Source organism: Oncorhynchus mykiss, chromosome 7 (assembly GCF_057628025.1).
Source record: "Oncorhynchus mykiss isolate SJ-2025 chromosome 7, ASM5762802v1, whole genome shotgun sequence".
NCBI lineage: Eukaryota > Metazoa > Chordata > Actinopteri > Salmoniformes > Salmonidae > Oncorhynchus > Oncorhynchus mykiss.
The window spans coordinates 51,254,424-51,279,611 of record NC_143028.1 but is presented as its reverse complement, the minus strand read 5'-3'; the positions used below and the strand labels follow the sequence as shown (position 1 = coordinate 51,279,611).

At 43.6% G+C, this 25,188-nt stretch overlaps 1 protein-coding gene across 1 annotated transcript; it reads right to left on the bottom strand.

Moving 5' to 3' along the window:
• Window positions 1–1,784: 1,784 nt before the first annotated feature.
• On the bottom strand, window positions 1,785–24,546 carry LOC110528032 (matrix remodeling-associated protein 8). Its single transcript, XM_036983591.2, has 12 exons — window positions 24,218–24,546; window positions 19,116–19,142; window positions 18,594–18,896; window positions 18,376–18,477; window positions 18,137–18,267; window positions 17,522–17,701; window positions 17,245–17,386; window positions 5,344–5,502; window positions 5,196–5,226; window positions 5,018–5,103; window positions 4,834–4,905; window positions 1,785–3,347 (listed from the first exon to the last, which is right to left on the bottom strand). The coding sequence occupies exons 1-12, from the start codon at window positions 24,258–24,260 to the stop codon at window positions 3,322–3,324; spliced, it is 1,302 nt and encodes a 433-aa protein (XP_036839486.1). The 5' UTR covers window positions 24,261–24,546; the 3' UTR covers window positions 1,785–3,321.
• Window positions 24,547–25,188: the final 642 nt, after the last annotated feature.

Below are 25,188 nucleotides of genomic sequence, written 5' to 3'. Positions count from 1 at the left end.
CCTGGGGTCCATTATTTCTTGCCAAGGCAGCACCTACTCTTCCTGTGGTCCATTAGTTCCTGCCAAGGCAGCACCTACTCTTCCTATGGTCCATTAGTTCCTGCCAAGGCAGCACCTACTCTTCCTGTGGTCCATTAGTTCCTGCCAAGGCAGCACCTACTCTTCCTGTGGTCCATTAGTTCCTGCCAAGGCAGCACCTACTCTTCCTGAGGTTAATTAGTTCCTGCCAAGGCAGCACCTCCTCTTCCTGAGGTTAATTAGTTCCTGCCAAGGCAGCACCTACTCTTAATGAGTTAAATTAGTTCCTGCTAAGACAGCACCTACTCTTCCTGGGTCCATTATTTCTTGCCAAGGCGGCACCTACTCTTCCTGTGTTCCATTAGTTCCTGCCAAGGCAGCACCTACTCTTCCTGTGTCCATTAGTTCCTGTCAAGGCAGCACCTACTCTTCCTGGGGTCCATTAGTTCCTGCCAAGGCAGCACCTACTCTTCCTGTGTCCATTAGTTCCTGTCAAGGCAGCACCTACTCTTACTGAGGTTAATTAGTTCCTGCCAAGGCAGCACCTACTCTTCCTGGGGTCCATTATTTATTGCCAAGGCAGCACCTACTCTTCCTGGGGTCCATTAGTTCCTGTCAAGGCAGCACCTACTCTTACTGAGGTTAATTAGTTCCTGCCAAGGCAGCACCTACTCTTCCTGGGGTCCATTATTTATTGCCAAGGCAGCACCTACTCTTCCTGGGGTCCATTAGTTCCTGTCAAGGCAGCACCTACTCTTCCTAGGGTCCATTATTTATTGCCAAGGCAGCACCTACTCTTCCTGTGGTCCATTAGTTCCTGCCAAGGCAGCACCTACTCTTCCTGAGGTTAATTAGTTCCTGCCAAGGCAGCACCTACTCTTCCTGGGGTTAATTAGTTCCTGCCAAGGCACCACCTACTCTTTATGAGGTCAATTAGTTCCTGCTAAGACAGCACCTACTCTTCCTGGGTCCATTATTTATTGCCAAGGCAGCACCTACTCTTCCTGTGTCCATTAGTTCCTGTCAAGGCAGCACCTACTCTTCCTGGGGTCCATTAGTTCCTGTCAAGGCAGCACCTACTCTTCCTGGGGTCCAGCAAAATTAAGGCAGTTTATACCATTTTAAAAACATTACAATACATTCACAGACTGTGACCTCAGGCCCCTACTCCACCACTACCACATATATACAGTACAAAATCCATGTGTACATGTGTGTATAGTGCGTATGCTATTGTGTGGGTGTGTATGCATGTGTCTGTGCCTATGTTTGTGTTGCTTCATAGTCCCCGCTGTTCCATAAGGTGTTTTTTTATGTTTTTTTAAATACAATTTTACTGCTTGCATAACTTACTTGATGTGGAATAGAGTTCCATGTAGTCATGGCTCTATTTAATACTGTTCGCCTTCTATAGTCTGTTCTGACTATGGAAGACCTCTTGTGGCATGTCTTGTGGAGTATGCATGGGTGTCCAAGCTGAGCGCCAGTAGTTCAAACAGAAAGCTTGGTGCATTCAACATGTCAATACCTCTCATAAATATGAATGAATGTGCCTCTCCACAGCTGTAATGCATGTGGTTTCATTTGCACTACAGAGCCAGTTGAGTGTTTTTTTTCAGGCATGCTTTGTTTGTAGAATTCATGAACAAGTGAATTTACACCAAACAAACAAGGAGAGCAAAGAATAATGTGAGTATTTTAACATAAAATGTCTCTGTTGCAATAAGATGGAAGGACTGTTGACAGAGGAAAGTCTAGACAGAAAGTAGAGTTGGGTAGAGTAGATCTTTATTGTCCCAATAAGCTATTTGTTATGTAGACAAGGAGACATGATACAGGAAAGTGTCAACTTAACGGATATAAGGGATTCAGTCCATAAACGATACAATACAATAGTAACATAAAGCATCAGAGTACACAAATACAAACATAATGTGCAATGCAATGGCTTATTTATTAGAAAATTACACTTGTATCACTTTATTTTATTCTGTTTAGCCAGGTAAGTCATTGAAAACTAGTTATATTTTACAATGACGACCTAGTCAGTCAAAAGGTGACTGTACAATACACCAATATAGTCATGTGATGGCAGTATGATCACTCACAATAGGTTTTTATTAACAATTACTGTATATACTGTAGTTGCGAATGTGAAGCGGAGTAGGATCAAGTTGCCCGTAGACAACAGATCTATGGCCAGTTATGCATTGTTCCCTCTTAATGGTTAATGTTGGGATTGTACGTTGATCCTAGGTCTGTGTCTAAGGATAACTTATATCTGTAGCGTGTAATGCTGTCTGAAGAAGTCATGGTCTTCACTCCCCTCTAGAGGGTTCAGTGGTGCTGAGAGAACACAGGTGCCTGCCTCATAGGGACTGGAGTTACCCTAACCATCTAACCTAACTTGGGAAAAACTCTGGGCTTCGGTAACCCTGTCATTTAAACCCTGTGCATCTTTGTAAATAAATACCTTCCCACAACAGCAGTTTTTGCAACCAATGACATAATTGTAACAATAAGAAGGTAATAGTATTGCTGTTTAACTGTTTAAAGGCGCCCACGTACTAGGTTCGCTTTGCTCCTAGCAGAACTCGGCTAAGTTAAGCAAACGTCTGTACCTCACATACTCCCTTAAAAGACCTTCGCTTGAAAAACAAGAAAAAAACACGAGACGCCGAAGCAACAACATAGCCAGTATACACTTCCTCAAAATAGTCAGAATTAATCGAAGATAAATCCAGAAATCTGTAATAAATTGGCGTTTTGGACGAGGAGGTCTTAGTCGCGTGAAAAAATGACAACAAACACTTCTTTCAAGAATCCCTTCAATAGTTCCCATTCCTACTAGGAGTAGTTCAGTTGACCAATCACCGACAAAAAGGGTGTAGACTTCGACTACCGAACTTTGACTTGCCTCAAGAAAATGTTTTGTGTGCATGAACCTGCCGAACATCAAAACGAACAAAAACGTCACAACATGTTGTCATAATATATGCTCAAACTGTTTCACCTGTGAAGCATACAGTAAGATTTACAATCCCATTGTGGTTATCAAATGTGAGTGAAGGGTCTAACTTGAGGTGGAATGTAGAGGTGGGACTAGTGGAGGAGAGTGGACATCCCTACAGTACACTGAAACAACAGTAGCAGAGGGCCTAGGGGTTGGTCTAGTGGAGTAGAGTGGACATCCCTACAGTACACTGAAACACCAGTAGCTGAGGGTCTAGGGGTTGGTTTGGAATGCAACCTGTGTCTGTAGCGTCTGCCTCTGGACCAGCCAGCGGCAAGCTGACTCCCCTCTCATTTCCAATACACCTTCTCCATCTCTGAAAGAGAGAGAGAGAGAGAGACTATTGTGATAAATAAATAAACACACACATATATCTATATATATATATATATATATATAGTAAATTGAATGTAATATTTTGTGCTGAGTGTACAAAACATTAAGAACACCTACTCTTTCCATGACATAGACTGACCAAGTTAATCCAGGTGAAAGCTGTGATCCCTTATTGATGTCACTTGTTCTATTCACATCAAAATAGTATAGATTTAAGGGCCTCCCGGGTGGCGCAGTGCCAGCTGTGCCACCAGAGACTCTGGGTTTGCGCCCAGGCTCTGTCGTAACCGGCCGCGACCGGGAGGTCCGTGGGGCGACGCACAATTGGCCTAGCGTCGTCCGGGTTAGGGAGGGTTTGGCCGGTAGGGAAATCCTTGTCTCATCGCGCACCAGCGACTCCTACGGCGGGCCGGGCGAAGTGCGCGCTAACCAAGGTTGCCAGGTGTTTCCTCCGACACATTGGTGCGGCTGGCTTCCGGGTTGGATGGCGCTGTGTTAAGAAGCAGTGCGGCTTGGTTGGGTTGTGTATCGGAGGACGCATGACTTTCAACCTTCGTCTCTCCCGAGCGATGAGACAAGATAGTAGCTACTAAACAATTGGGGAGAAAATTGGGGGGTAAAATTTAAAAATATTAAAAAATATTAAAAAATGGTATAGATTTAGGGGAGGAGACGGGTTAAAGAAATATTTTTGTTGGAAGGTGTTCTTAATGTTTTGTACACTCAGTGTATTTAAAAAACCTCAAAATGTACTGTTGTGTAAGTTAGAAAATGTGTTGTGCATCATCAGTTTTCCCCTTGTTTTGTCAGTAACTAAGAGTCACTATATTAGCCCATGTCAGCTAACTATTTTTACAGTGGTAAATTAGTCTCGCCAGTTATCTAAACTTGTGGTAATCATGGCCGAATACCGAGCGCATGCAGGGCACGTGCTCAGGGGCCCTGACCTCCAGGGGGCCCCCATTGATTTTGTTAGTCACACTCAATCAGATATCATGAACATGGCATAAGTCATGGAAAAATGTGTAGAATTGCAGGAAATTTGCTTTCAAACTGCTAAAATAATTATCTGCCCCATGGCAAAATGAGTAGAATTGCAGGAAATTTGCTTTCAAACTGCTAAAATAATTATCTGCCCCATGGCAAAATGAGTAGAATTGCAGGAAATTTGCATTCAAACTGCTAAAATAATTATCTGCCCCATGGCAAAATGTGTAGAATTGCAGGAAATTTGCATTCAAACTGCTAAAATAGTTATCTGCCCCATGGCAAAATGTGTAGAATTGCAGGAAATTTGCATTCAAACTGCTAAAATAGTTATCTGCCCCATGGCAAAATGAGTAGAATTGCATAAAGTGTGTTATGAAAAAAGAAAAGAAAAAGAAAGAAAGGCTAGAGCCGGCCCTGCATACTTCATATGGATGAGAGACATGGAGGGTTTAAGTGTGTGTGTGTGTGTTTGTTACCTTTGTCCAGGTCGATGACTTTGGGCAGGGTGGACATTTGAACCTTCTCCCTCAGCAGGTTGTTTTTGTAGTCTGAGAAACAGAAGAGAGTGGAGTGAATACACACACACACACACACACACACACACACACACACACACACACACACACACACACACACACACACACACACACACACACACACCTAGTTTATTCTCCTCCTGGTTGCACGTCTTGACTTCAGGAACGTCCATCTCAAACTCATTGGTGGCCATGTCACCCCTGTTGGATCTATCACAGAGAGAGGAGTGAGTGTGTCAGTGAGTGAGTCAGTGAGTGAGTGAGCAAGCGAGCGTGTGCATGTGTGTGTCCAAATTTCTCACCTCATAGATGTCTGTGGGTAAAACTCCACCGCTGAAACACAAAAACACAGTAAAGATGAAGGCTGACTCAGACTCACTGACAGAGAGAGAAAGCTGACAGACACAGATCCAAAGTTAGTTAGTCAGGTCTAAGTACAGGAGCTCAGACCTTTGGTCTTGCGTCGCTGGGTAACGATGATGATGATGAGCACAATGAAGGCCAGGAGGAGGAGTGTCGTCAGGATGTAGCCAAGGGGCAGCAGGAAATGATGTCGCTGATCGGGCAGGATGACGTTGATGACACGTGGCGCCTCAGCCTTGCTATCCTCTGAGGAACAGGGAGAGGATTGTTAACCAATGGCTCCCCCTGTCTGTAATACACCCAGACTAAGATAAAAGTATATTCTGGCCACCAGGTGGGGCACTCTGGTCACTGTTGGAAGCTTCACTGATGCTGCTCTGGTAACATGAATGAACAACAACAGCTAAATACCTTGGATCAACTCCTGTACAATAGAGCTCATAGACATAATAAATCATTAACCGACCTGTTTGCTATGTTCAGGCTTAGGGAAATGTCCCCAAAAATTGTATTTAGTTTCTGTACGACTGTACTTGCTTTTAGGTATTTGTACAGATTTGATTTCAGACCGTTCTTGGGGAGGGAGGGGTGTTTATAGTGGCAACGTAGATGGTAGATCAGACTGTGAAATCATTGGCTAGGGCATTTAAATTCCTTTCCCTGAAAAGCCAGTATAAGTCAATCTCACAGTTATTGAGTGTGTGTGTGTTCAGTATGTGTGTGTGTGTGTATGTTTACGTGCATCTTTGTCTCTTTTGTCATGTCAATTGGGAACTCCAACGCCATGATGTCATCCCTACCAGTGCCAAGCCGTGTTGTAACATTGTAAAAAAAATTATAAATATCCATGATAGTGGACAACAATTGGACAATCAACAATAGCTGTGTGCTGAACTACTGAGTGTTGAGAAGTAGAGCCACTACAACTGCTGGTTTCCTTTATGCTCGTAAAAAATGTGCAAGGCAAGAGGCAGCCGGGGAGCAGCTGCCCAGCGTGTCTGAGCCAAAACGAGTTCCAGACCTGAAGTCATACTGTGATTTACTTTTCCTGGCAGTAAAAGACAGAGAAAGGGAAGGAGGGAAGGAGAGAGAGTGATGGAAGGATGGACAGAGGGAAAGAGTTGGGGATTCAGTGGTTTCTGTACTGTAACTCTTCAAGCAAGTCATGGTAGACTTAACACAGAGACGACCGTAAACAAAGGGATCTGATTCAAAACCATCTGTTTGTTTGGCCTTGGTCCATCTCCTGGGAGCCTCCTCTCTCTCTCTCTCTCTCTCTCTGTGTGTGTGTGTGTGTGTGTGTGTGTGTGTGTGTGTGTGTGTGTGTGTGTGTGTGTGTGTGTGTGTGTGTGTGTGTGTGTGTGTGTGTGTGTGTGTGTGTGTGGTCTCAGACAGACCCTTCCACACTCTGCCTGAACAACACTGAGAAGTGGGCCAAATAGGAGGGGGGAGAAGGGGGCAGCTGCAGCCTAATATGGTGATTGGCGTATGTTCGAGTGGGTGTGTCGAAAGGAAATGAGTGGAAAGGAGTAGAAAAGAGTAGGCGTGTCGAAAGGAAAGGGTGTGTCGAAAGGAAAGGAGTGGATGTGCTGAAAGGAAAGGAGTAGGTGTGTCGAAAGGAAAGGAGTGGGTGTGTCGAATGGAAAGGAGTGGATGTGTCGAAAGGAAAGGAGTGGGTGTGTCGAAAGGAAAGGAGTTGATGTGTCGAAAGGAAAGGAGTGGGTGTGTCGAAAGGAAAGGAGTTGATGTGTCGAATGGAAAGGAGTGGATGTGTCGAATGGAAAGGAGTGGGTGTGTCGAAAGGAAAGGAGTGGATGTGTCGAAAGGAAAGGAGTGGATGTGTCGAAAGGAAATGAGTGGGTGTGTCGAAAGGAAAGGAGTGGGTGTGTCGAAAGGAAAGGAGTGGGTGTGTCAAAGGGAAAGGAGTTGATGTGTCGAATGGAAAGGAGTGGGTGTGTCGAAAGGAAAGGAGTGGATGTGTCGAAAGGAAAGAAGTAGATGTGTCGAAAGGAAAGGAGTGGGTGTGTCGAAAGGAAAGAAGTAGATGTGTCGAAAGGAAAGGAGTGGGTGTGTCGAAAGGAAAGGAGTGGGTGTGTCGAAGGGAAAGGAGTTGATGTGTCGAATGGAAAGGAGTGGATGTGTCGAAAGGAAAGGAGTGGGTGTGTCGAAAGGAAAGGAGTAGATGTGTCGAAAGGAAAGGAGTGGATGTGTCGAAAGGAAAGGAGTGGGTGTGTCGAAAGGAAAGGAGTAGATGTGTCGAAAGGAAAGGAGTGGATGTGTCGAAAGGAAAGGAGTGGGTGTGTCGAAAGCATTCTGCTATATATTAGACGGTCTTGATTGAGCATTGTTTTTGTTTTTTCACCAAGCAATTACCGTACCGTGAGAGTTTGGAGTTGTATTTTATTTTTCCACAAATAACTGTAAATGTTCAGTTATAAAACTGACGATTGTTTAAAAAAAAAAAAAATTTAAAGTATGATGATGTGTTTAGTGAAGGTCAATACATGATGCTAATTGGTGGTTCTAATTTTTGAAATAGTGCCCTTGGTTTTTTCCTCCGCTGCCTCCGGTCAGTAGATTTTAGACAAAGTCTTTTTAAAGATGAACAGTATTATTCAACACTGTTGAACTGATGATGTGTGTAGTGTATTTTATTTGTATGATTATGGAGCTGTTCTTTGTTTGCTTTTGAGGAAACTAATAGGCTCTTTTTTTGGTGCATCGTTGAGTAGTATGAGTTTGTACATTTGCCAGTATGCGTTGTATATGTGACTGTCAGCCTTGACATTCGCTTCCAGGTTAGATGGTTTGGATCACGTGTCAAACTCATTCCACGGAGGACCAAGTGTCAGCGGGTTTTCGCTCCTCCCTAGTATGTCACGTCCTGACCTTAGTTCCTTTGTTATGTCTTTGTTTTAGTATGGTCAGGGCGTGAGTTGGGTGGGTTGTCTATGTTCCGTTTTCTATGTTGTGTTTTTGCGTTTGGCCTGGTATGGTTCTCAATCAGAGGCAGGTGTCGTTAGTTGTCTCTGATTGAGAATCATACTTAGGTAGCCTTTTCCCACTTGTGTTTCTTGGGTGTTTATTTTCTGTCTTTGTGTATGTCACCAGACAGGACTGTTTCGTTTCGTATCATTCTCGTTGTTATTTTTGTTTTAGTGTTCTGAGTTGAATAAATATCGTCATGAACACGTACCACGCTGCCCTTTGGTCCGATCCTTGCGACTCCTCGTCAGAAGAAGAGGACGAGCGTTATATTATACTTGATTGATGAATTAAGGTCACAAATTACTAAGGAACTCCCCTCAAATGGTTGTCTAGGTCTCAATTGAAAGGAAAACACAAAAACCAACAGCAGACACTAGGCCCTCCAAGGAATGAGTTTGATGCCCCTGGTTTAGATCTTCCCATCTTCCCATTCTGAATTCAGGCTGCGGGTGATTAAAAGTTCTAATTGCTGGATATCCTCACTCTGGCTGGATTCCAATAGGAAGTACACATCACTTTGCAAGTGTGCATAATGTGATTTGCAGGCCTGATGTGGCCTGTAAACCAGGAGTTTCCTAACACCATTGTTAGGGTATAATTATCCCTCAAAGAAAGGCCTTTTGATATACAGTATGTAGTCATAAAGACTTCAATTTAAAAGGCTAATAAGGCTGGTGGAACCGTTCATAGAGGGTTCTAAGAATAACCGTTAAAAGATAAAAAGGGTTCTTGGTAGAACCGTTCATAGAGAGTTCTAGGAAAAACCTTTAGGTGATAAAAGGGTTCTTGGTAGAACCATTTATAGAGGGTTCTATGACGAACCCTACAAAGGGTTCTACCTAGCACCAAAACAGTTCTCCTATTCTTCTCTGTATACATCAATGATGTTGCTCTTGCTGCTGGTGATTCTCTGATCCACCTCTACGCAGACGACACCATTCTGTATACTTCTGGCCCTTCCTTGGACACTGTGTTAACTAACCTCCAGACGAGCCTCAATGCCATACAACTCTCCTTCCGGGGCCTCCAACTGCTCTTAAACGCAAGTAAAACTAAATGTTCAATCGATCGCTGTCCGCACCTGCTCGCCCGTCCAGCATCACTACTCTGGACGGCTCTGACTTAGAATACATGGACAACTACAAATACCTGGGTGTCTGGTTAGACTGTGAACTCTCCTTCCAGACTCACATTAAGCATCTCCAATCCAAAATTAAATCTAGAATCGGCTTCCTATATCGCAACAAAGCATCCTTCACTCATGCTGCCAAACATACCTTTGTAAAAGTGACCATCCTACCGATCCTCGACTTCGGTGAGCCTCCAACACTCTACTCAACAAACTGGAGGCAGTCTATCACAGTGCCATCCGTTTTGTCACCAAAGCCCCATACACTACCCACCATTGCGACCTGTACGCTCTCGTTGGTTGGCCCTCGCTTCATACTCATCGCCGAACCCACTGACTACAGGTTATCTACAAGACCCTGCTAGGTAAAGCCCTGCCTTATCTCAGCTCACTGGTCACCATAGCAGCACCCACTCGTAGCACGCGCTCCAGCAGGTATATCTCACTGGTCACTCCCAAAGCCAATTCCTCCTTTGGTTGTCTTTCCTTCCAGTTCTCTGCTGCCCATGACTGGAACGAATTGCAAAAATTTCTGAAGCTGGAGACTCACATCTCCCTCACTAGCTTTAAGCACCAGCTGTCAGAGCATTTTACAGATCACTGCACCTGTACTTAGCCTATCTGTAAACAGCCCATCTATCTACCTACCTCATCCCCATACTGGTATTTATGTATTTATTTTGCTCCTTTGCACCCCAGTATCTCTACCTGCACATTCATCTTCTGCCAATCTACCATTCCAGTGTTTAATTGCTATATTGTAATTACTTCGCCACCATGGCCTATTTATTTCCTTAACTTACCTCATTTGCACTCACTGTATATAGACTTTATGTTTTATTTTGTTCTACTGTATTATTGACTGTATGTTTTGTTTATTCCATGTGTAACTCTGTGTTGTTGTATGTGTCGAATTGCTACGCTTTATCTTGGCCAGATCGGTGAAATAAAGGTAATATAAATCAAATTAAAATAAATAAAAATGGAGATAAACCGAAGAACCCTTTATTTTTTGTAAGTGTGCACTCCTTTCGACACCCACACGCCATATTGGGCTTCAGCTACCCATACTTGTAGAATCTCTCTCTCAATTTAATTCAATTCAAGGGGCTTTATTGGCATGGGAAACATATGTTAACATTACCAAAGCAAGTGAGGTAGATCAAACAAAAGTGAAATAAACAATACAAATGAACAGTAAACATTACACACACAGAAGTTCCAAAAGAATAAAGACATTTCAAATGTCATATTATATCTACATGCAGAGTTGTAGCAATGTGCAAATAGTTAAAATACAAAAGGGAAAATAAATAAACATAAATATGGGTTGTATTTACATTGGTGTTTGTTCTTCACTGGTTGACCTTTTCTTGTGGCAACAAGTCACAAATATTGCTGCTGTGATGGTACACTGTGGTATTTCACCCAGTAGATATGGGAGTTTATCAAAATCTGGGTTTGTTTTTTAATTCTTTGTGGATCTGTGTAATTTGACAGAAACATGTGTCTAATATGGTCATACATTTGGCAGGAGGTTAGGAAGTGCAGCTCAGTTTCCACCTCATTTTGTGGGCAGCGTGCACATAATCTGTCTTCTCTTGAGAGCCAGGTCTGCCTACGACGCCCTTTCTCAATAGCAAGACTATGCTCACTGAGTCTGTACATAGTCAAAGCTTTCCTTAAGTTTGGGTCAGTCACAGAGGTCAGGTATTCTGCCACTGTGAACTCTCTGTTTAGGGTCAGTCACAGTGGTCAGGTATTCTGCCACTGTGTACTCTCTGTTAAGGGCCATATAGCATTCTAGTTTGCTCTGTTTCTTTGTTAATTACTTGACACATTGGAAATAATTATCTTTTTGTTTTCTCATGATTTGGTTGGGTCTAATTGTGTTGCTGTTCTGGGGCTCTGTTGGGTCTGTTTGTGTTTGTGAACAGAGCCACAGGACCAGCTTGCTTAGGGGACTCTTCTACAGCTTCAATCGCTTCCTTTTAGGTGGTTGAAGAATTTTAACAGCTCTTTTCTAGGTGCTGCTGTAGGCCCTCCTTGGTTGGTGACAGAAGCACCATATCATCAACAAACAGTAGACATTTGATATCAGATTCTAGTAGGGTGAGGCCGGGTGCTGCGAACTGTTCTAATGCACTCGCAAATTCGTTGATATATATGTTGAAGAGGGTGTGGCTTAAGCTGCATCCCTGTCTCACCCCATGGCCCTGTGGAAAGAAATGTGGGTTTTTTTTGCATACAGACCCTCATGCCAAATTGAGTCAAAGGCTTTTTTGAAATCAATAAAGCATGAGAAGACTTTGCCTTTGTTTTGGTTTGTTTGTTTGCCAATTATGGTGTGCAGGGTGAATACGTGCATTACAGTCAGTACATTGTCAGTACATCAGTACGTTGTTTTCACTGAGGAAATGTACAAGTCTGCTGTTAATGATAATGCAGATGATTTTCCCAAGGTTGCTGTTGACGCATATCCCACGGTAGTTATTGGGGACAATTTTGTCTCCACCTATTGCGGTGATCAGTCCTTGGTTCCAAATATTGGGGAAGATGCCAGCGCTAAGGATGATGTTAAATAGTTTAATTATAGCCAATTAGAAATTGTTGTCTGTATATTTTATCATTTCATTGAGGATACCATCAACACCACAGTCCTTTTTGGGTTGGAGGGTTTGTATTTTGTCCTGTAGTTCATTCAATGTAATTGGAGAATCCAGTGGGTTCTGGTAGTCTTTAAGTTGATTCTAAGATTTGTATTTTATCATGCTTATGTTTTTGCTGTTTGTTCTTTTTTATAGGGCCAAAAAGATTGGAGGAGTGGTTTACCCATACATCTCCATTTTGGATAGATCATTCTTTGTGTTGTTTGTTTAGTGTTTTCAAATTTTCCAAGAAGGGGTTAGATTCTATGGATTCTTCAATTATATTGAGCTGATTTCTGATGCGCAGTTCCTTCTTTTTCCGTAGTGTATTTCTGTATTGTTTTAGTGATTCACCATAGTGAAGGCGTAGACTCAGGTTTTCTGAGTCTCTATGTTTTTGGTTGGATAGGTTTCTCAATTTCTTTCTTAGGATTTAACATTCTTCATTGAACCATTTGTCATTGTTGTTAACTTTCTTCAGTTATTTGTTTGACATTTTTAGATTTTATAGGGAAGCCGAGAGGTCACATATACTGTTTAGATTTTCTACTGCCAAGTTTACACCTTCACTATTACAGCGGAACGTTTTGTCCAGGAAGTTGTCTAAAAGGGATTGAATTTGTTGTTGCCTAATTGTTTTGTTTCTCTCTATCATCAAGTGAAGTTCCTGTTCTTTTTTATGACCAAGTTTGATTTGTTTTGTCATTTTTTGAGGGGGGGGGGGGGGGTGGAATACAGATACATTATCCATGTAAATGTTTAAGTTTAGAAAACATGTACCCATAGGCTGCCACTCAACAACAAAAAACATGAAGTAATATATACAGAGTTTAAGTATTAATAACAGAAAAAGGTAACAAAAAAGAAGTGGGACTCCGCCCCCAACCCCACCCAGCCAACATCTCTCCATCCAACCCCCCTAGCAACTAGGGTTGCTCGTCAGTCAGAGACCCAGATGCAGACACGGGAGGCAGATGGTTTGAGTCTTTGATATTTATTAGTCCAAAAGAAGTAGGCAAGAGAAGGGTCATGGACAGCAAAATGTCAAAACCAGTTCAGAGTCCAGGAGGAACAGCATGGGAAGCAGGCTCGAGGTCAGGGCAGGCAGAATGGTCAGGCAGGCGGGTACAGTCCAGAAAACAGGCAAGGGTCAAAACCGAGAGGACTAGTAAAAGAGAATAGAAACGGCAGGAGCATGGTAGGACGCCACCTGGTTGACCGGGGTGTCGGCGGTGGAAGTTGGTGATGAGGGCTGAATCCAGGATGTCTCTAGCTGGAACCCAGCACCTCTCCTCCGGGCCATAACCCCCCCAGTCAACCAGGCACTGGAAACCCCTGCCCCATGGTCAAACACCCAGGAGACGTCTCACCGTGTTAGAGTCCAGAAAACAGGCAAGGGTCAAAACCGGGAGGACTAGTAAAAGAGAATAGAACAGGCAGGAGCATGGGAAAAACACACTGGTTGACTTGGAACATACAAGACAAACTGGCACAGAGAGACAGGAAACACAGGGAAATACACCAGGGAAAACAAGCGACACCTGGAGGGGGCGGAGACAATAACAAGGACAGGTGAAACTGATCAGGGTGTGACATATGTTCACTTCAGGGCCTGAAACACCCCATAATTCAATATGCGATGATTGTACATTCAAAACTTAAAACCTCAAGGTCAATATGGAGAAGTCAACGTATAAGTATAAGTAAAAATGAATGTAAATAAGTTCGAAATTGTGCTACTCATCCACAAACACGTCTCGCAAAGGTAATGGTGTTTTTGTTTGGTTAGCTTTTGGAAATTGCAGAAATAGAACATTTCCCTTCTTCAGAAGTTCCAGCTAGGCAGGCTAATGTTAGTAAGCTAACTAATTTGCTATCTATCATACAGTAGGCGTATATTAATAATTATATAGTTAATATAAGTAGGCATGCAATCATAATTGACTGTAGCGCATATAAAGCACCCCCAATTACCGTGTGACGAATTTCAGGGCAGGGGCGGTCCACTTAAAATGAATTCCTTCCTCCCTCGCCCCTTGCCCTGCAAGTGTAAACTCGTCAGACATCATGAAACATCATCAGAAATGCCCACTTAATTTGAGGGCTGAGGGGAGAGGGTGTGTCTGTTAAGTGTTTGGAATGCAGCCTTTATCAATTTTTTGCAGAAATGTTTAACCTACTAGGAATGCCTTGGAGATCAACCAGCGATCGCGATCGACCTGTTGGTGACCACTAGTCTAGATATAGTAAAATATAATCTGCATATAATGAGATGAAGTGATCAATTGATTTGAGGGGAATGTGTGTTATTTCCTTTGATTGACGAATTGCCTGGGCCAGGTGTTCCATATATAATAAAAATAGCAAGGGTGAAATTGGATCGCCTTGTCTGCAGACTCTTGTGATTCTGGATGGAGCAGATATTTCCTGTTATTACTATAGCTGAGGGATTGGCATATAGCATTTTAATCATTTTAATCAAATTGGAGCCAATTCCCATATGTTCCAAGACAGACCAGAGATATAACTATTCTAATCTATCAAAAGCTGTTTCTGCATGGAGAGATAATACAGTTGTTTCTGATGAAGCATCTAAGATATGTAATAGTCGACCGAGGTCCGTGCGGATCAATTTTGGTCCGTGTTGAGAGGGGGTGACAACATTTTTAGAAAACAGTTTAATATCTGTGTTTATCAAAGATAGGTGGCGATAGTGAGAACACTGGGTGGCATCCTTACCTTTTTTTTAACTCTACGGGATTGGTGTCCCTAAACGGTTGTTGCTAACGTGCACTAATGTGATTAGAATGATGTTGTAAGTAACAGCAAACTTTCCCGGATATAGACATGTCTTATATGGGCAGAAAGCTTACATTCTTGTTAATCTAACTGCATTGTCCAATTTACAGTAGTTATTACAGTGAAAAATACCATGCTATTGTTTGAGGAGAGTGCACAACAACAAAACACTTTTATCACAGCAACTGGTTTGATACATTCACCTCTGAAGGTAAATAATGTACTTACATTCGGTAATCTAGCAATGATTTGTCATCCTGAGTGTCCCAGAGATAAAATGTAGCATAGTTTAGATTGATCAAATCCATTTTTATATTTAAATGTAGGAACTGGGTTCTACAGTTTGAACCTCTGCTGTCTCTGATTTTTTTTTAAAATGTAATAGACCTCAATAGGAATAATGTCCCATCCAGATGATTTGCCTTTGTTCATGCTATCCAATGCCCTTTTGAGGCGATCTTCCTGATTCTGTCAATAAACAATGAAAAAGAGAGAGAGAAAGTAGGAGAATGAAAAAGAAAGAGAAAGGCAGAGGGGAGGAAGAGAGCATGAGGGAGAGAGAAAAGTGAACACATTTTGATGAGATGGAGGTAAACAAACTCAAGACGTAGGCAAAGTCAAGTTCAAATAAGTGCCTGTGGTTACCTCAGGATAGGGAGAGGAGAAAAACAGGAATGAGACAGCGATAAAGAGAGAGATAGAGGGAGAGAGAAAAATGCTCTAACTCGTTTAGAATGTCCGGTCTGGGCCAAAGTCAACAGCAAGCCAGACACGCTGGGTAGAATCAGAGGGTACTACAGGCACAGAATCTACTAGTGTGTGTGTGTGTGTGTGTGTGTGTGTGTGTGTGTGTGTGTGTGTGTGTGTGTGTGTGTGTGTGTGTGTGTGTGTGTGTGTGTGTGTGTCGGTGTGTGTGTCGGTGTGTGTCGGTGTGTGTGTCGGTGTGTGTCGGTGTGTGTGTCTGTCTGTCTGTCTGTCTGTGTCTGTCTGTCAGTTCTGTCATGGATGGGAGGTGGGGTGTAGTAGGGGGTTTGGGAATTGCTAAGAGTTAAGTTTTAAACATGTTATTCCACTGAGATTGGAGGAACTTTGAATTGAGAGAAAACACACACACCCAAACACACATACTGTACACACACAGCCATGGCTCCAAAGAACACAGATATTTCTCAACCACACTCAATGACTTTCCCACATTCTCCCATTTGTGGCTTCAGAATAGCACCCCCTCCCCTCCCCTCCCCGAACACACACACACACACACACACACACACACACACACACACACACACACACACACACACATACACACACACACACACACACACACCCTCTCTCTCTACATTTGCAGTGGTGGGTTGGCTGATTTCCAGACATAAACACATAGTTATCTGCTGATCATGGAGCAAAGAAACAAAGGAGAAAGAAAAGGAGGTAATAATGGGAATTAGAGAGAAAGGGAGAGAAAGGGAGAGAAAGGACGAGAAAGGACGAGAAAGGGAGAGAGCATAGCTAACTGGGAGGGGGAGAGAGTCTGGTGGCAGAGTGAGCGGAATGGGACAGGGACTGTCTGAAGACAAAACCAGATCCTCAAAACTAACCTCAGACTACACCCCCCTCCCCGTCACCCACACTCCATCTACCCTCCACATTTTCCCTCTTGAGAGTGGGGAGGGGGGGGGAGTTGAATGCTGAGAGGTGGTGGAGTGGGTTTAGGAAGTTAGGGAGACTGGCGTGGGTGGGTTTGCTAGGTTAGGCATGGGAGATTTGGAAGGCTATCTTGGATGGGAGGAGGGGTAAGGAGTGGGAGAAGGGGTAAGGAAGGAGATGTTTGGAAGGCTGTTTGGGTTTGGAGGAGGGGTAAGGAGTGGGCAGGTTAGGGAGACTGGCCAGGGTGGGTTGGGGTAAGGAGGATTTGGAAGGCTGGGTTGGGTTGGGAGAGATGGGTGAAGAGGGGGAGGTGTCGTAAGGAGGGGTATTGGGGGTGAGGAAGAGGGAGGAGGGTGGTTTAGGGGTCTGGCGCCGCACTAGCTGACAAGGCAGGAAGAGCTGCTCATAAAACAAATCCCCTAACTACGACTGGTTACTCCCCCTCTCCTCTCCTTTTATTTTCTCTCTCCCTGCTCCTCCTATACTCCCCCTCTCCTCTCCTTCTCTTTTCTCTTTCCCTGCTCCTCCTCCCCTCCTCCCTCTTAAAATGTGCTGTTTAGAAAAAAAGGAAAAGCCAATGATGAGGACGATAGGGAAGAAGGGATAGGGAGGGAGGAGAGCAAATGAAAGAGCAACTGGGATTTCTCTCTAAGTTGTACATAAGCACGTGTACGATTTCTACAGTGGTCAACTGGAGTGCAGTATAGTGTGTATCTGTGTGTACTGTATATTATGTATGTCTGTGTGTCTGTGTGTGTACATGTAGTATCTCACCCTTGTCTTGGTTGGGCAGTGCTCTGGGGGCAACAGTAGCCTGAGGCTCAGCTGGGCCTACGGTGAGCTGAAACTGTCTTCTCTCATGAAGACCACAGTAGTGATGATGTAGGTGACAGGTGTACAGACCCTGATCTCCTGGCTGTGGGGCAGACAGCCAGATGCATACAGTCAGAGATCCCTGTTTTACCACTGTACCACTGTAGTTGCTATGATGTTACACAGTTGTTACATGTTGTGCACAGACAGACAGACACGGGATGGTGTTATAGAGGACCTGCAGGGCAGAGATAGCCAGAGAGAAGTCTCCCTGTGTGAAGGACTCAGCGCTAATGTTCATCTTCCTCTGTAGGAACAGGGGTCCGTAGCTGCGCTGCTCCCCAGAGGCATACAGGTCTATCAGACGGTCTGCACGGTCGTGACGAACACCCGGAGGCTGCCGGTCCCAATGCACCACCTAAGACCAGATAGAGAAGGATTGGACAATACATTATAGTAAAAGAGACCATACATCTTTCTTTCCAACTACCTTTGAAGTAATCACTGGACTGACTTTACATGATTACTGAAATCAATGCTGGGAAAGCATGCACTACCTAAGATGGGATAGAGGGTTAAGATAGATATTAGGTGATAAAAGTGCACAGGAAATATACATGACAAGACTGAGACTGAGAAGTATTTGAGATCATGTCATTAAGGAAGCCATCTGTTCCAATCCTTCCGTTCAGTTCCATTCACTTGGAGTTTCATTTGTCTTCCTGCCCATTTACATTCCTCCTAAATGACATCACTGTCCAATTCTTCCTCATCTCATTCTAGTGCTGTAAAAAAGCATTCACACACACACACACACACACACACACACACACACACACACACACACACACACCTGCTGTTCCTCCTCACTGCCATCTTCTGTCCACACAGAGCGGCGATTCACACACGGCAACACCACCGTGCTGCCTACCAACACCACAAACACAGCTTTCTGACCGTCCCAGAACCGCTGCTCCTTACGACCTGAAACCCACACAGATCACAATACAACCACACGTTGAGAGAGGTTAGGACCACAATATTACCATATCGTAACTATTTTCCCCTACTTGGGGATAAGGCAGAACTTACGTGACTTGGTGACGTTGACTTGTATTCTGATCGTTTCATACAGGTGACAGTAGTGATGGTGCAGGTTACAGGAGTACAGGCCTCGGTCACTTATCGCAATGTCTAGAGAGAGTGGGAGAGAGAGAGAGAGAGAGAGAGAGAGAGAGAGAAAGATAAGGAGAAAGAGATGGCCTCAAATCACATTAAGAGAAACAGACAAAAAGACAGACAGCTATCACCTCTGATGACGAGAGAGAAGTTTCCGTCGTTGAAAGCTGATTGGCTGAGGCTGACCCTCCCCTGGTTGTGTCCGTTATAGATGCGCTGGTCTCCAGCAGAGAACATGTCTGCAACCCTCTCCATGGCATAGTCTGGCCCTGGGCGGTACAGGTCCCAGTGGACCACCCTCTGTCTGTCCTTCAGACTGTCCCTGGTCCACACCATGCGCCCGCTCACACACTGCAGTACCACCCTAGAGCCAGTGGGGGCGCTCACGTTGTAGCCCGCAACAACCACACTGCTGCTGTCGGACTGAGCCAACACTAAAAGAAAGAGAGAGAGAGAGAGAGAGAGAGAGAGAGAGAGAGAGAAAGCGAGAGAGAGAGAGAGAAGCATGCACTTAGAGTATTTGCATGACATAAACACACTCACAAACACGGTCATAACTAATACACACACACTCAGACCTAACACATTAAAGTTGCACACATACTAGGTATATACAAACACACACACTAGTCCGGTAAAACATTGAGACTCACCAGCAGTGAAGAGGAAGGCCGCAGGGACTGTAACAGAAACATGAGAATCATCGTACTGTAATTACAAACACAGACGCTAGTCACACACACACACACGCCTACGTAGCTGTGTTGTCCAGGAGCTCAGAGTGGGTGTTTAGTAAGAGGAATCAGCCCCACCAGACTAGAGTATGCAACTTACACTACAACTTTACCACACTGGAAAAACAGACCCTATAAAACACACTGTCATTTACTCTTTGTTACTCCAGACCACAGAAACACCCAATGACAGAAACACACACATTGTATATTAGATACATAGTCAAACATAATGTACTCAAACATATACCTGCATAGAGGCATGCACAGACACAGACTTGTGTCTGTATAGAGGCATGCACAGACACAGACTTGTGTCTGTATAGAGGCATGCACAGACACAGACTTGTGTCTGTATAGAGGCATGCACACACACACACACACACACACACACACACACACACACACACACACACAACATGGGACTCTGGTTGAACACACGTGTATGTAAAAACACAGTTAGAAACACACACCACAGTAGACTCAGGAAACACCCACAGAAGCTACAGTAACATTACAGCAGTAGCATGCCAGCTAAAGAGACCCCATCGAATCCCAAGGTGTCACAGCCAGTCCAAAGCCAAAGGTCACTCAACATGAAGCTGTTTCCCTGCCACTGGATAACTTCAACCATTCCACACACTGGGGGAAAACGCTGGATCAAGTGTTCAGTTGAGGAACACATTCTGGTGGAACATGGACGATGAGCAAGAGGCCGCAACACGCTGATTCAAGGTCAGTTTTGCAATTCCATCCCTAATGGGTTTATGGTTGGGATTTGGGGAAGATTAAAGTGATGCCAGATATGTGCCTATAAGGACAAAGCTATGAGAGAGGATGCTGCTCCAACTGACTTATAACATCCCTTTCTGATTTCTGTCCAAGCCATCTGACCTGAGATGACTTTACGTCTGATTGGCTCATCCTGTCCAGAGTTCCACAAACACACACCTTGGCCCACCAATCACACTCAGAGAGAAGAAGTATAGGTAAAAACTATGCACAGCTGTACCATTAAGAAAGAAAGAAAGCGAGAAAGAAAGCGAGAGAGAGAGAGATTAGGATCTGGCTAAAAATACTTGAATTAGTTATAGAAACCATTGCCCTTTATGGTTGTGAGGTCTGGGGTCCACACACCAACCAAGAATTCGCAAAATGGGACAAACACCAAATTGAGACTCTGCATGCAGAATTCTGCAAAAATATCCTCCCTGTACAAAGTAGAACACCAAATAATGCATGCAGAGCAGAATTCGACTGATTCCCGCTAATTATCAAAATCCAGAAAAGAGCCGTTAAATTCTACAACAACCTAAAAGGAAGCGATTCCCAAACCTTCCATAACAAAGCCATCACCTACAGAGATATGAATCTGGAGAAGAGTCCCCTGAGCAAGATGGTCCTGTGGCTCTGTTCACAAATACAAACACACCCCACAGAGCCCCAGGACAGCCACACAATTAGACTCATGAGAAAATAAAAAGTGAATTACTTGACACGTTGGAAAGGATTAAACAAAAAACAAAGCAAACTAGAATGCTATTTAGCCTTTAACAGAGAGTACACAGTGGCAGAATACCTGACCACTGTGACTGACCAAAACTTAAAGAAATCTTTGACTATGTACAGACTCAGTGAGCATAGCCTTGCTATTGAGAAAGGCCGCCGTAGGCAGACCTGGCTCTCAAGAGAAGACAGGTTATGTGCACGCTGCCCAAAAAATGAGGTGGAAACTGAGCTGCACTTCCTAACCTCCTGCCAAATGCATGACCATATTAGAGAGACATATTTCCCTCAGATTACACAGATCCACAAAGAATTAAAAAACAAACCCGATTTTGATAAACTCCCATATCTACTGGGTGAAATACCACAGTGTGCCATCACAGCAGCAAGACTTGTGACCTGTTGCCACAAGAAAAGGTCAACCAGTGAAGAACAAACACCAATGTAAATACAACCCATATTTATGCTTATTTATTTTCCCTTTTGTACTTTAACCATTTGTACATTGCTACAACTCTGTATATAGACATAATATGACATTTGAAATGTCTTTATTCTTTTGGAACTTCTGTGAGTGTAATGTTTACTGTTAATTTGATTGTTTATTTCACTTTTGCATATTATCTACTTGACTTGCTTTGGCAATATTACCATATATGTTTCCCATGTCAATAAAGTCCCTTAAATTGAATTTAATTGAATTTAATTGAGAGAGAGAGAGAGAGAGAGAGAGAGAGGGAGAAATAGATAAATGGGCAGAGATAGAGGGAAAAATAGATAAATGGGCAGAGAGAGAGAGGGAGAAATAGATAAATGGGCAGAGAGAGAGAGGGAGAAATAGATAAATGGGCAGAGAGAGAGGGAGAAATAGATAAATGGGCAGAGAGAGAGAGGGAGAAATAGATAAATGAGCAGAGACAGAGGGAGAGATAGATAAATGGGCAGAGAGAGAGGGAGAAATAGATAAATGGGCAGAGAGAGAGGGAGAAATAGATAAATGGGCAGAGAGAGAGGGAGAAATAGACAAATGGGCAGAGAGAAAGGGAGAAATAGATAAATGGGCAGAGAGAGAGGTAGAAATAGATAAATGGGCAGAGAGTGAGGGAGAAATAGATAAATGTGCAGAGAGGGAGACAGATAAATGGGCAGAGAGAGAGAGGGAGAAATAGATAAATGGGCAGAGAGAGAGAGAGGGAGAAATAGATAAATGTGCAGAGAGAGAGAGGGAGAAATAGATAAATGGGCAGAGAGAGAGGGAGAAATAGATAAATGGGCAGAGAGAGAGACGGAGAAATAGATAAATGGGAAGAGAGCGAGGGAGAAATAGATAAATGTGCAGACAGAGTGGGAGAAATAGATAAATGGGCAGAGAGAGAGGGAGAAATAGATAAATGGGCAGAGAGAGAGAGGGAGAAATAGATAAATGGGCAGAGAGAGAGGGAGAAATAGATAAATGGGCAGAGAGAAAGGGAGAAATAGATACATGGGCAGAGAGAGAGGGATAAATAGATAAATGGGCAGAGAGAGAGGGAGAAATAGATAAATGGGCAGAGAGAGAGGGAGAAATAGATATATGGGCAGAGAGAGAGGGAGAAATAGATAAATGGGCAGAGAGAGAGACGGAGAAATAGATAAATGGGAAGAGAGTGAGGGAGAAATAGATAAATGTGCAGACAGAGAGGGAGAAATAGATAAATGGGCAGAGAGAGAGGGAGAAATAGATAAATGGGCAGAGAGAGAGGGAGAAATAGATAAATGTGCAGAGAGAGAGGGAGAAATAGATAAATGTGCAGAGAGAGAGGGAGAAATAGATAAATGGGCACAGAGAGAGGGAGAAATAGATAAATGGGCAGAGAGAAAGGGAGAAATAGATACATGGGCAGAGAGAGAGGGATAAATAGATAAATGGGCAGAGAGAGAGGGAGAAATAGATAAATGGGCAGAGAGAGATGGAGAAATAGATAAATGGGCAGAGAGGCAAAAATAGATAAATGGGCAGAGAGGGAGAAATAGATAAATGGACAGAGAGAGAGAGGGTAGGAAAGTGTTGGGAAAGCAGGTTGAACCAGAGAGAAAGGAAGGAGGACGTAAGGTGGCAGCTTTTTGCTCTGATGGAAGAGAGGTGAGGCGATGGGGGTGAGTATGAGGATGAGGTGTGTGAGAGAGTGGTGGAGGGTAAGCCTATGTAGCTGTGTTGTCCAGGAGCTCAGAGTGGGTGTTTAGTAAGAGGAATCAGCCCCACCAGACTAGAGCATGCAACTTACACCACAACTTTACCACACGGGAAAAACAGACCCTACAAAACACACTGTCATTTACTCTTTGTTACTCCAGACCACAGAAACACCCAATGACAGAAACACACACATTGTATATTAGATACATAGTCAAACACATAATGTACTCAAACATATACCTGCATAGAGGCATGCACAGACACAGACTTGTGTCTGTATAGAGGCATGCACACACACACACACACACACACACACACACACACACACACACACACACACACACACACACACACACAGAGAGAGAGAGACTGATGCATGCTCTAGTCTGAACAGCTGTGCCTTCCATTCCAGTGAATCAGTAAGTGAAAACTGTACCGGTCATCAACCAGTATCCAAACACACATCCCATAATAGTCAACTGCTTTACAGTCCTCTGTTAAGAGAATCGATAGGAGCAAAAAAAAATAAGCAAAGACAGACAGACCGACAGACAGACAGACAGACAGACAGACAGACAGACAGGCAGACAGACAGGCAGACAGACAGACAGACAGACAGACAGACAGACAGACAGACAGGCAGACAGGCAGGCAGACAGACAGACAGACAGGCAGGCAGACAGACAGACAGACAGGCAGGCAGACAGACAGACAGGCAGGCAGGCAGGCAGACAGACAGACAGACAGGCAGGCAGGCAGGCAGGCAGACAGACAGACAGACAGACAGACAGACAGACAGACAGACAGACAGACAGACAGACAGACAGACAGACAGACAGACAGACAGACAGACAGACAGACAGACAGACAGACAGACGGACAGACAGACAGACAGACAGACAAAACACACAGTTCATAGTTCTGTCTGGAAGCAGAGTTCTAGCAGCTGTTTTTTCTTTAGATGAGAATTTCTGTCCAAACAACAACAGGGTAGGACTACCTCTCATCTGACATTATGTGGGCATGAGAAAATGTGCCATCCACTTCAGCCTTTGAAATGTTGAGCTTTCCTTGCTGGTTTGGCAACAGGACCCATACCCCCATACCCATGTGTGCATGTATATGCACGCACTCACACTCACACACACATTCACAAATCTAGTGCTAAAACAGTGCATAACTGCTCAGACTCACTGTGGTGTGTGTTAGGTTAAACTAGGCGAGAACAAATGCATCATGACCCAAAATGAACACAATGTGTATAGGCTTGACAAAATTATAGTAGTCGAAAAGCTAATAAAATAACAGTGTAGTATTTCAAGTTGGGTTGGCTACTTACTTTGGACCAAGAGGAGGGCTTGAATCACGTCCGGTATCTTCATCTCAAATCTCTGTTGTTTACAAAGGAGCAGGCACTTTTGTTGCCTACACCTATTGCCAGTCACACCTGAGGAAAAAAACAACAATGTCCGCTCATCTGTCAGCTCAGTTGTTCCTCGGCCCACGAAAACAGCGACTGTCTGATGAGCTGTGTAAACTTTTCACTGCATTCAGCGACTGAACCAAACAACCTCAGTTAGTGAAACGAACAGACCCGAACTAACCCTCCTTGGTTTGCCTGCTGAACAAACTCCGACTCCTCCTGTTGCAGCCCCCCCCCCCCCCCCCTGAAACCCAACTCCACTGGGCCTCATCCACCTCCAATTCTCATACTTGAGTAAAAGTAAAGATACAGTATCTTCATAGAAAATGGTAAAAGTGAAAGTCACCCAGTAAAATACTACTAAAGTAAAAGTATGATCATTTCAAATGGCTTATATTTAGCAAACCAGGGGCACGCTCCAACATTCAGACATCATTTACAAACATTTGTGTTTGTTGAGCCTGCCAGATCAGAGGCAGTAGGGATGACCAGGGATGTCATCTTGATAACTGTGTGAATTAGACAATTTTCCTGTCCTGCTAATCATTCAAAATGTAACGAGTACTTTTGGCTGTCAGGGAAAATTTATGGAGTAAAAAGTACATTATTTTCTTTAGGAAGGTAGTGCAGTAAATATAAATAATAAAGTAAAGTACAGATACCCCAAAAAACTACTTAAGTAGGACTTTACAGTATTATTTTTTTTTAAGTAGTTTATACCAATTAGTTCACTGAACTCAAACTGAACAGGAGTGGATACACAACATCATGTCTGAGGTAGGCCTATTGGCTGTAGTGTGTTTGGCTTTCATGCACTTGTGCTATGATTTTTCTATCCATATTATGACTGTTGTCTTGCACAATACACACCTGTACTCTAAAAATCA